The sequence below is a fragment of the Tasmannia lanceolata genome, unplaced genomic scaffold (assembly GCF_043159265.1).
Source record: "Tasmannia lanceolata isolate RefF3 unplaced genomic scaffold, GAP_Taslan_0.1 ptg000020l, whole genome shotgun sequence".
Classification (NCBI taxonomy): Eukaryota; Viridiplantae; Streptophyta; class Magnoliopsida; order Canellales; family Winteraceae; genus Tasmannia; species Tasmannia lanceolata.
Genome location: NW_027518697.1, coordinates 7,688,127 through 7,700,694, shown reverse-complemented (window position 1 = coordinate 7,700,694; position 12,568 = coordinate 7,688,127). Strand labels below are relative to the sequence as shown.

At 36.9% G+C, this 12,568-nt stretch overlaps 1 protein-coding gene across 1 annotated transcript; it reads left to right on the top strand.

Annotated features, from left to right (window-relative positions):
- The first annotated feature begins 277 nt into the window (after positions 1-277).
- LOC143854448 (ubiquitin-NEDD8-like protein RUB1) lies at positions 278-11,552 on the top strand. Its single transcript, XM_077364432.1, has 3 exons — positions 278-437; positions 5,191-5,450; positions 11,238-11,552. The coding sequence occupies exons 1-3, from the start codon at positions 345-347 to the stop codon at positions 11,344-11,346; spliced, it is 462 nt and encodes a 153-aa protein (XP_077220547.1). The 5' UTR covers positions 278-344; the 3' UTR covers positions 11,347-11,552.
- Positions 11,553-12,568: the final 1,016 nt, after the last annotated feature.

The following is a 12,568-nucleotide window of genomic DNA, read 5'->3' as shown; positions in this document are numbered from 1 at the left end:
TGGCATTAATGTGGGGCGGGACGGGGCCAACTCCATCCCCTTCTCCTCCCCTTCCCCACTCAAATCGGGGAATCCCCTCCCCCTAGCAGGGCGGGGCGGATCCCCGCTTTTCGGGGTGAAATTGCCAGCCCTAGACTGTATTGGCATTTAACGTCGAACATGACAAAAATGCCCTCCCGAAATCGGATGTATTGGTAAAGTGAATTGAACACGTACAGGATAGAAAGGGATTTCCAGTTAATTGAACTCGCTTTATATATATATATATATATAGTAATAAGGATTGTTTGTGATACGCTTCATATTCTGCTCCTCTCTGTGGCAGAAAAAAATAAGAAGAAAAGATGCAGATTTTTGTGAAAACCCTAACAGGGAAGACGATCACTCTCGAAGTCGAGAGCAGCGACACAATCGACAACGTCAAAACAAAAATTCAGGTATTTTCTCTCTCTTTATTCTATATTCATCAATACCATACATTGAATCTTGTTTTCGATTTTGATTTTCCTTATTAGGGTTTAAGGTGGGTTTTGTTCTCCTTGAAAACAGTGAATTTATGATTAGGGTTTAGGGTGGGTTTTGTTTTCTCCATGAAAACAGTGAATTTAAGTACAGTTAATTGATTTTATGAATAATGACATGAATTGATAATGAAATATAGGCGATTAGTACAGTGATTATGTTCTACAGCTGTTATTAAATTCTAAGAGGCAATGATACGAAAAGAGTAGATGGAAATATGCAAAATCAGGGTTTTATGAGCTGATGACAATCTTAATAGGTTTCAACAAACGATATTGTGAAAAGTCTGCCATCTGAAATATAATTAAAGCAAACCATCAATCTGGTTTTCTTGGAATAGGTTTTCTTGAAAAAATAATTTCATGTTTGAAGACCAATAGGTTTTCTTGGAATACATTGTTCAAAGCTTTGCAAGATAGATGAAAGAAAATGAATCAGTGCCAAACCTAGGCCCTTCAAACATGAAATTGAAGATAATATGGATTTAGAGGGGCCTCTTTTGGTCCGAAATTTTAGGGATTTGGTCATTCTTAGTTACGATGATTTATTTCAAATTGGGTCTCATTTGAAAAATGCAAATATTGTTTTGCTTTCCAAAATCGCATTGTATAGGGGTCCATAGGTCTTTGTTTAGTCTGAGAGTTGTCAGTGAATATTGTTTCAATTTTAAAGAAACTTATGTGATTTTAATTGATGTTAGGAGTAGGTTTAAGTTGGTTTTGCTAGTCTCTGTTTAAGGAAAATGCAAATAGTATATTTGAGAGGTTATTGCTGGGAATTTGTGGCTTTGTTTCAAGATTTGATTATTCATTTTTGGCTGGAAATTTCTTTGTCAATTCTGAAAATCAGATTCAAGTGCTTTATTGTTGGTTTGATTCTTGTTTATGATGATTTATCGTAAGTTGGGCCTTATTTGATAAACTTAAATAATGTTTTGCTTCCTAAAATTGGGTTGTTGGGACTTTTAGGTCTTTGTTTAGACTGAGAATTGTTAGTAGATAGTCTCTCTATTTTAGGGGAAGTCTTGTGATTTCAATTGGGCTCGGGAATCAGTTTAGGCTGATTTTGGTAGGCCTCGTTTAAGGAAAAAGTGAATAGTAGATTAGGACATAATTACTAGAAATTTGTGGATTTGTTTAAAGATTTGATTATTCATTTTTAGGCTGTGCCATTTGTGATGAAAATCAGATTCAAGTGCCTTCATTGTCTTGTTGAATATATATCATATATGCATTATATTGGGTGTCAGAGTAAATATTATTGTGGTGGAATTTATTAATGTTCTTGAAAGCAAATCCCTTGCCCCAATAGAGTTAATTTATTTCCATTTTGTTGTTCCATTGTCTTGTGTGCTGTGTCGTGGCTAGGTTTGTTTGATGCATGGGCTTTCTCCCCGTGCTCGGCACAGGGGAGAGGGGTCGTGTGTTCTTTTGGTCTGAAATTTTTAGGGATTTGGTCATTTTTAGTTACAGTGATAGCATGTTGGGTCTCATTTGAAAATGCAAATAATGTTTTGCTTTCCAAAATTGGATTGTAGGGGTCCTTAGGTCTTTGTTTAGGCCGAAAGTTGTCAGTGAATACTGTTTCTATGTTAAAGTAATGCTTGTGATTTTAGTTGATGTTACGGGTTGGTTTAAGTTGGTTTTGCTAGGCTCTGTTTAAGGAAAATGTAAATAGTATATTTGACAGGTCATTGCAAGGAATTTATGGCTTTGTTTCCAGATTTGATTATTCATTTTTGGTTGAAAATTCCTTTTCCAAGTCTGAAAATCAGATTCAAGTGCTTTATTGTTGCGTTGATTCATATCTATGGTAAGTTGGACCTCACTTGAAAAATATAAATAATGTTTTGCTTCCCAAAATTGAGTTGTAGGGGCTTTTAGGTCTTTTTTTAGGCTGAAACTTGTCACTTGTCAGTAGATAGTGTTTCTATTTCAAGGGAAGTCTTGTGACTTTAATGGGGCACGGGAATCAGTTTAAATTGGTTTTGGTAGGCGTCATTTAAGGAAAAAGTGAATAGTAGATTAGGGGATAATTGTGAGGATTTGTGGATTTGTTTAAAGATTTGATTATTCATTCTTTTTGGCTTTGCCACTTGTTCTGAAAATCAGATTCAAGTGCCTTTATTGTTTCGTTGTGTGTGTGTGTGTGTGTGTAGCTTATTGTTCCTGCGCTCGAGTGCAGAAACAGGGTGGGCCCACATTTTTGGGGGATCCAAAGCATTCATTTGATGCGCCTTATCATAGATAGGGTGTCCACAAAAAATCAGCTCCATTGGATCATCCTAACCCTTCCATTTGTGGAGGGAAAAAATGGGCAGATTTGTGGACAAACAGTATTTGTCCATTTTCCCTCCACAATTGGACACCCTAGGATGATCCAATGGAGCTGATTTTTGGTACACACCCTATCTATGATAGGCCCATCAAATGAATGCTTTGGATCCCCCCAAAAATGTGGCCCCACCCCTGTTTGCTGCACTCGAGCGCAAAAACAATTTTCCGTATGTATATATATTCATTGTGTTGGGTGTCGGGAGTAAATATTATTGTGGCGAAATTTATTAATGTTCTTGAAAGAAAATCCCTTGTCCTAATAGAGTCCATTTCTTGCCATTTGGTTGTTCGAGTGTCTTGGGTCATGCTTAGGTCAGTGGCTAATTTGCTTGAGGCTTTCTTCCCGTGGTCGGCAAGGGGGAAGCTTCTATCGTGCCCCTTCTTAATTGCCATCATGGAATAAAAGGAAAAGAAGAGTTTTTGATCGCAGGGTTAAACCCATCAGTATGCGCAAACATGCCTTGCTTAATCATGTCTCTCACTGGCCAGTTTCCTCCAACCTTATTACCATTAACCTTTATCCAATATGTGGATAAATTGGGATTTTGGAGATCTAGTGCTGTGGATTGACTCTCCTATCCAAGTGGACCTATCCTCCATCGGACAACAGCAATCCAAATTTTGACGGGTTTGGGTTTAGCAACCTTGGGTTGGCGGTATCTTTGAAGACCATCAGGTAGCTGTTATGCTGCATATCCTGGGTTGATTGGTAACAAAGACTCCGATGAAGTGGCTGTCGTTGTTCTCAAGTGGGTATAAGATTTTGTGATCCTAATCTTTGGGAGCACTTGATTATTTTTATTTTTTTTGAGTGGTCTTGGGAGCACTTGATTGTGGGGGGGAATCTGGAAACATCATCAAATGGATCCAAGAGAAGGATGACTACAATTGATGTTTCACAAACTATTTGTGGAGGTGATTGACCGGCTTGGTGGGCATTGTGTTGTGTTATAACATACTCTCCGCTCGACAAATGGGGCTGCTGATTTCTTAGCCAGGGATGGAGTTGGCAGACTTGCCATATTCACCTCCGATGTCTTCTTGATTGATCCGGTGATTCAAGTAGGGCTGTAAAAGATAACAATCACCTTCTTGCTTTTAAACCTCTCTCAAGAATACGGTGCCAAAATTTCTAGAAGGCTGAAATTCTAGGACCATCCACTTATGAACTCCGAAAACTTTCAGGACATTCGTAAGCTGTTTCACCGGAAAACAATCGATCCCAGCCTTGAGACCACAACAACAGGAACTTGATAAGTTTCTCCACCAGCATGCAGACAGAAGAGAACAAAACTAAGGAAGGAGAAAAAAAACTGGGAGGAACTAAGCAGGTGAAAGACATTGCATGCTCTGTAATCTCAGCAACTTGAAAATAATAGCCGAACTAATAATTCCAAGAAAAAGAAGAACTAAATGTAAAGAAATCCATGTAGGGTGACTGACCCTCCCTTGAGTTCTAAATAAACATGAAAACCTCACCTAACAACTGTCCTACAATCCTTCAACTTAAAATGAAAGTTACAGAGTAAAACTAAACAATTGCATTTCCTAATCCACTACATCTAAAACCCTGTCTAAATGTATCCAAACTCCTAAAGTTTAAGTCAAAGTATTCTTTATCCTATCCCAGTCCAGATAAGCTCCCATCTTTGTGAAAACTCCTATTTAGTGGAGTTATAGAAGTTTTAGGAGTCTTGCCGCCGATGCAATTGTCCTTAATAAGGACTCTTAAGTTTCAATTAAAACTTATGTTGTTCTTTTTTTTCCAAAAAAACTTGAGATTAAATCTGCATGAATAAAACATATAAAGCTATAAATCTCCAAAACTTGTAATTCTAATCAACCAGGAAATCCTCTTTATTTGGGATTAACCTATCTCAGAGAGTCCAAGTTGGGTTTTAAATGATATTTAGGTAATTTTGAGGTTCAATTCAAGCTTGTTTTTAAACCATACGAATTTTACAAATCTTACGCCTTGATAAAGGGGGTTTTGTTCCTAATTTTTTTGTATTGAATTTCTTAATTATATTTGTAAAATAGGAATTTTTTAAGTATTTAAATCCAAAGTTATGATAAACTTTAGGTTAGAATTTTATGTTATATGACTTCTGTATAAGATCTGTTTTTCTTCAATCTTGTTAATGTGGATGAATAAAAGAGTTGTTATCTTCTTTCTTGGGGTGGGCTGTTCCCATTGTGAAATGATTTTAAAAGTTTTATGTGGTATGGTCCTACTCAATTGGTTTTAGTAGAAATTGAAAGGCCATAACAATAGGAGCTTGATTGTTTTTTTTAACATCTAATTGAAGAACATAAATGGATGGTTTTTCAGGATAAGGAGGGTATACCTCCGGATCAGCAGAGATTGATTTTTGCTGGGAAACAGTTGGAAGATGGCCGTACCCTTGCAGATTACAATATCCAGAAAGAGTCAACTCTTCACCTGGTTTTGAGGCTAAGGGGTGGGACTATGATCAAGGTGAAGACACTGACTGGGAAGGAAATCGAAATTGATATTGAACCTACTGATACCATTGACCGGATTAAGGAGCGAGTCGAGGAGAAAGAAGGGATCCCTCCTGTTCAGCAAAGGCATGTTATTATTATTTCTTCATCCATGGCATGGTTCATTCAGAATTTTAAAACAAGTTCTCTCTGATGGGTTTTCTTTACCTTTTCAAGTTCTCTCTATATTTTTATCTGCATATGATCTTTGTCTCATTGTCTACTGCAAATCTATGTTACCATATGCTACTCTACTTTTATCATATGATATTCTTTTAGTTTATGTAATATTGTTGCACATGACTTTGTCTGCATAAAAGTTTTCTTCAATAGGCATTGTTTCCTTTCTTTTTCTAGATCCAAGATATTATGATCTAGTTGAGATTTCGATGAAAATGCTTGTTAATTATTGATATTTGAAAATTGATTATTTTTCAAGAATATATCAGAATTTACTGATAAGTTTATAGATGAACCTGAATTATTAATAAACTTGATTCATTATTTTTTATGTATACTGCATACACGTTTTCTTTCCTTTATTACGTTCCAATTTTAGTTTCTTTTATTACATTCTATTAATTTTTTTCGATTCTGATGATTTCTGTGCTTGTTCATCTATTGTAATGTTTTACTATTGCATATGTTTCTGTTTCTTCTTCTTTTGTTAGCTGTGGTTGGAAGTTGTGAGTTGGAAATATTTTATTCGAGGAAAATAATGAAAAAAAAAATAGGGCAATGATAAATCGCACCCCCTGTAGGATTATTCGCACCCCTTTTAACGTGATTTGACATTAAAAACGTTAAAGTCTGCCTCAATTTACATCAAAAGGGTGCGAATCATCCTACAGTGAGTGCGAATTTATCATCGCCCAATAAATAGTAGTAACAGTCATATGAAATGGTGACATAACAATGAGAGGTCAGTGGTGTACGATGTGATAAAGTAACAACCATAATTGAAAGTTTTCTCTCTTCTAGGAGTAAAAAAATAGGACAAGTGATCTTTGAAAACAGAACATTTAGTCTTAATAATGAATAAAAAAAACATTTAGTCTTAATATGGGTTAATTTGAATTTTATGTTGATGTTCATATGTACTCCATTCATTTCATCTGTTCTTCAACATGAATATCAAAGGATTTGTTTCTTTCTATTTTATGTTTACTGTCAAAGCATTTTATTTTTCCTTTGTCTTTTGTCTTCTTTTTAATTTTTTGAGATTGTTAAGACTATCATGAGCAGTAAATAAATTGACTTTTACAAAAATCTAGAATAAGTAGAATCTCATCCAGTGTATCACGATCCAAAAATATGTTAAATTTAAATGGATGCCTCGGCTCCTATGGCACTACCTCATATTATTCATTCTCATTTAGCATCCGGCATATTCGTTCTTTTTATATTATGTAAGGCTCAGGCGTGTTCTTAAATTACGGAATTTTGATAAAAAACTAATTAGTTCGAGAAAAAAGACTAAATAACTAACATCATGCCATGAACTAAAGGGCTTGGAGGTCATGCCTAACATGAAGCTGACTAGTGTAGTTTCTGAGGCAAGCGCTGTCTGATGCAAGCGCTCATCCTGATGCCAGCAATCCCGTGATGGTGTTCACATAATGATGTCCTTGATAATGATCTACATGTGCCAGTATATGTACGATTTTAAGCCTTTTTTTGCATTTTTTTATTTTTTTAATGTTTTTATAAATATCATTCATGTGTGATATTCGAGAAATGTTTACCTAGATCCATTTGTGTAGGTTTATTCTGTCTGTTTTGTAATTTGTTCTTTTTTACTCATATTTTTACTATTGAACATATTAGTTCTTGTGCATTTTATGTTAGTGTTTTGCCCATAGTTTCAAAACTCCTTTGCCCATTTTATGTTAGTGTTTTGGCCCGAGTCTGTATTTTTCCCAACAAAATCAATCAAAACTCCTTGGACTCTCCCGAGTTATGACCGCGTCAAGTGAGTACTCAGCCACATTGACCGAGTACTTGGCGGCGCTGCGCCGAGTTGACTAGGGTTTACTTTGGCCGCATTTGGCCATCATACACGTCTTAAAACACTGGTTTGGCCTGCTTTTATTGTTTATTTGATCATTTCTTTAGTTTAAATACTTGTTTTACAATGTTTGTTAAAAGTTGCAACAAAAAAAACCTTGACAAACAGGAAAACATCCGGGAAACAGATATGCTTGGCAGTATACTCAACTCAACTCAACTAAGCCTTTGTCCCAAACTAGTTGGGGTCAGCATGCTTGGCAGTGTAATACCAAGATTTAAAAAATAATGTTAAAATTATCCGGTAATAGTTTATATTTGAAGTAAATATGCAAAATATTATAAAAAATAAAATACTCACCGGTGGCTGATAATTGCTATAGATCTGACTGATACACACTATCGATACGGCCGATACATATCCTTTTTTACTTCTGCCGATATGTTGATCGCTTATTCTTATCAATGGTAGGCTTGTATGTTTTACCCCAGCAAACTCTTTTTTCCATCTCCTGCTGTTATCATTTCTTTGTTTTTTCGGTTTGGAAGAGGACCCCATCCGAGATTCTCATATAGTGATGGGAGGCCACACAACCTTTTGTAAAGTGCCGGACAAAACAATAGTTCATCGTAGAGATATTAAATAAGTTGAGGAGTATGATTAACCATCCCGGGTTTTCATTTTTTTCCTTTCATACATAAGGGTCACAGACAGGATATCTCCAATGTGAATAAAGTAGGCAGCTAGTGCAGCTTGTAGTAAATGACATATCCACTATTGAAGACTGTGAAGATGCCAAGTCCCTTTGTTTCGTTGTAATGATGGGCCGTATATGATTGCGATTTTGTTTCAAAGGGGACTATGGTCACCCACACAATTTTTGTCATATATGCAATACGTTGTGAGCTGCACTATGTTGCCCAGTATTATAGCTTCATTGCATGGTCTTGTAATGAGATGATAATCGATGCGAAGAAACATGATGACTAACACATTGCCACTGATTCTCTACAGCCTATCTCTCATACGTTTCTATGAAAATACATAGGTCATTTAACCCAAAATTGTCAATGGAAGGATGACGTTTGAAAGAATTTTTTTTATGAATTTTAAATATTTTTTGTTTAATTTTAGAAAGTCCATGTTTTAGGATAAGATGGGGTTGTTTGAAAGTTGTAGAGTTTTTATTTTGAATTGAGTAGGTTAAAGTTGAAGTAGGAATTCCCCCATGGAAAACATGATGGAACCTTGTTTTCCCTTAGAGGCCCTAGTCTGCAATGTGATCATTACATCAGCACACATCCCCCTCTGTGGTTGTGCCCTCTCCTGCCACAGATCTTACTTTAGGATTAGGGGACGGTGTTGAAGGTAGGGTTGCAACTCGGGTCGGGTTGAGGCCAACCCTAACCCTACCCGAGATAGCATTCTCTCAACCCTAACCCAACCCAACCCGAGCCTCGGGTTGAGGATGGTCAACCCTAACCCAACCCGCCTCCAAAGCGGGTCGGTTGAGTCGGGTTGGGTTCGGGTTCATCTAGCGCCAAATAGAAAAATACAAGAAAAAATAGCATAATCCTGAAAAATCATGTGAAAATTGGAGGACGAAGATCGGGTTCAGGTCGGTTCGGGTTGCCAAGGCCTCAACCCTAACCCAACCCAAAATTAAATCGGGTTGGCTTTTCCCAACCCTAACCCAACCCAACCCAACCCGAGCCAAAATCTGGTTGAACTCGTCAGGTTCAGGTTGAGCCTGACCCAAGTTGCACCCCTAGTTGAAGGTGATGAGATCAATCTTGTTTTGTGATCCCGGAATCGTCTAATGAGGAGGCCTTTTCCCCAGTAGAATATGGGGCTGTTTGGAGGTTTGATAGGGCGGTGGAGCTCTAATTGAAAGTAAGGTTGGGGAAGTTGCCTAGGGGTGATATGATTCCCCCTGTGCCCATGGGACATCATGTGGAATGCGTAGCGAGGTTATTGATAGTGGAGATGACTAGGAAATCTTTCAAGGACGCAGTGGTAATCCCTCTAACCCACTCGTCTGATGTGGTTGGATTTGAACTGAATCTAGGGTACCTGACAGTGGACATACTGATAGAGGAAGTTAGCCATGGAGCAAATTTCTCTTTGATTGACTGATTGGTCACTAAAATGAACGGTTCACCCTTGTAGAAATCCTTGAGGGGATGGGCCACGCGTGAGTAGCGCATTAAAGTATGGTTTTCTGTATGTTCCAAGGGCAACAACAAAGTATTTTGATATCGTAGAAGGCAACCATTTGGGTAGTGACTTTTCATGTGTTTGACTAGACTGTTTTCATCCAATTTCCCGGGTATGTCTAATGCTTTTCACACAAACAACATCCACCCATTCACAATCTTATCAAATTTGAGCTGTATGATGTATTTCTTCAAAGCCCCACAACTCTAAAGACTCATCTAATAATCTTGTGTGTTAACCGTAATCTATTCCCATTGCTTCCTTGCAACTGTCCTACTGTACACCATAAAGGCCTGTATGTTTGACCTCTTTGGTCTTTGCGTACATCATGAGCTTCACTTGCAATTGGATCTCTCTCTCGATATCCAGTCTCTCAAGATCTCCCTGTTTAATACTTGACTACTTGTGGTAATTATTCTTTTGAAGGTTGTGCCTGGTTTCAAATTCCTCAAACCCTTCATTATCTGCATGTTCTTGGCTTCTTGCAAATGGTGGATAAGAAGATTTCACCGATTTCACTGATATCGATGCATCTTTAAGATCAATTTTCTGCTTAGAATCTCCTTGCCAAGGAGTCGACTACCTCATTAGCTGCCTTTAATTCGTGATTGTAGGACACATCTTTAAGATCAATTATCTCACGAAGAATGTGGATTAATCTCTGGGCCTCTACTCTTGAAACATAGGAAACCATATTAGATCCACCCTGACCATTAACTTATGGGAAAGACTTCCCGAAAGATCTTAAGTCCCTATCAAAAGGGCTCTAGCCTCGGATTCTCAATATCATTGAACTGCTAATGGAGCTGAGAATATCTTCCCGTTATCTCCTTTAATTTATTTTTTAACTACTACCTATCCCATCTAGCTAAGTTTCCAATTGACATCCTATCAAAATTAAAATATACTATATCCGTTAGTGGTGCAACCCATCTTGCTACTATTTTATTAATTTATTTTTGTAAAATCTAAGTGAGAAAATTTGTGATACATTTTTGAAAAAATGACAATCTTTACCTTATCTTGCGAGTATAAGATTGTCATTTTTTTTATTGGTGATTTTTTATTTATTGTCTTAAAGTCTTGGTTAGTTTCTACTCTATAAAAAATCCCATGGAGCTAAGAATGACCAATTTTCATTCAGAACATGATTGTACTTTGTAGTCTAGTACTAACACTGCAGTTGTTATTAGCTGCACATGGCATAGGCGTTCTATTATTTGGGTTTTGATACACTGGGAAGATTTTGAAAGATGTTTGTATATCTTACTTCATGTTAACCATCTTCTATTTACTCAAGATCTGGTTTAGAATTGGTTGTTTATAGTTGTTTTATTTCTTGAAGCAGTTCTATCCCAACAATGGGAACTTCCTTTTCTGAGCCTATCATCCTTAGATTTTTCTTTCTGCTTCTTTGAGTTGGCAACCTGGGATTATGGAAACATGCATTTGGTTATGTGTCAAAGATTTCTTCAACTTCTGTTTCTATTTTCTTCTGATGTTCTCAGTTTGTAAATTCCTAGTTGTAGTTATTGCTTTGTGACCGGATGGCTGAGATTATAGGTTAATTTTCTTGTAAATTTGGTGAACTGATTACATTTATGGAGGGTTAACATTGTTGCATTTTTATAATCGTTTTGCTTGCACAGGCTTATTTATGCAGGTAAGCAGCTTGCTGATGACAAAACTGCTAAAGATTACAACATTGAGGGTGGATCCGTTCTTCATCTTGTGCTCGCACTCAGGGGTGGTTTTTGATTATTCCACTCTCCAATCAATGTTTGATGAACCTACTACAGGTAGCCAATGGTCTGCCTCTTATTTTTATACCTTTATATGGGTGAAACATAAACATATTTCTATGTTATCTTTGAGGCAAACTTTAAAATCAATACATTATTGTTGGAATGATGGCCAATGACACTATTTTAAGCTATATAATGTCATCTTTTTATTCTCCTCTACTTTCAGTGCCTTGATATAAGTAAATATTTGGGCATTGAATCTTCTCGACTTACACAAGAATTGATTATTTTCAATGAAAACAAGGATTTTGGATAGGGGTGCAACTTGGGGCGGGTTGAGCCCAACCCTAACCTGACCCAGTGAGCCTCGGGTCGAGGAATGTAACCAACGGGGGAGCCCTTTCAGCCAATTTTTGCATGGGCGCCCTTGCGTTTAGCATACCTAAAAAATATAAATCTTAATTTTTAAAAAAAAAATTGCATCAAAAGCAGACGGCGCAAGTCGGGTTGCAACCCAAATTTAAATCAGGTTTTTGCCTATTCCCAACCCTAACCCAATCCAATCTGAGCTGAAATTGGGTTGAACTCAGTCGGCTTCGGATTGAACCAATACCATTTTATATGTACCATATTTTGATATTTACTTCACTATATCTTGTAAATATCAAAATTTTATATGTATCAAACGCATTTTTTGTGTTTCCCTTTATCTGACCATTTTTTACAACATTGTTTAATTTGAACCAATACCATTTTAAACTCGAATTCCCCCCCCATTACGTTTTAGTAACTATGGTTGTGACATAAGGGCAGTTTTGCTTGGGGGGTCCCTACTGTTTTTTGGGCTTCACCTTAAAAACACAAGAACACAGTAGGCACAATGGGCGAACACGATTCATGCGAAAAAGTGTAATTAATTCCAGACCATTGATTTGGTGGATCCTCATGAGATTCTCCTTCTGTAAGATCAACACCCACAAAAATCAACCGTTTAGATTCTTTTGATGGCCTTATTTGCTCAGCCCCTGTTTGTTTTGGGTTTTAAAACTCAATTGAGTTCAAAACTGATTATTGGACTCAAAATAAAAAAGAGCCTTAAGGTTATTTTATAATTTAATTATGGTGGAGCCAGCAGGAATTTTCTAAATTTAATTGAGAATCACAGTCGGTTCTCAAAATCCAAAGGCACTGATTGGTTTAGATTTTGAGAACCGATTGTTGAGTTCAAAATTGAT

Coding starts and splice junctions, on each gene's coding strand:
- LOC143854448 (XM_077364432.1), top strand. CDS start 345: ATGCAGATTTTTGTGAAAACCCTAACAGGGAAGACGATCACTCTCGAA. Junction 438..5,190: donor ACGTCAAAACAAAAATTCAG/GTATTTTCTCTC, acceptor ATGGTTTTTCAG/GATAAGGAGGGTATACCTCC. Junction 5,451..11,237: donor ATCCCTCCTGTTCAGCAAAG/GCATGTTATTAT, acceptor TTGCTTGCACAG/GCTTATTTATGCAGGTAAGC.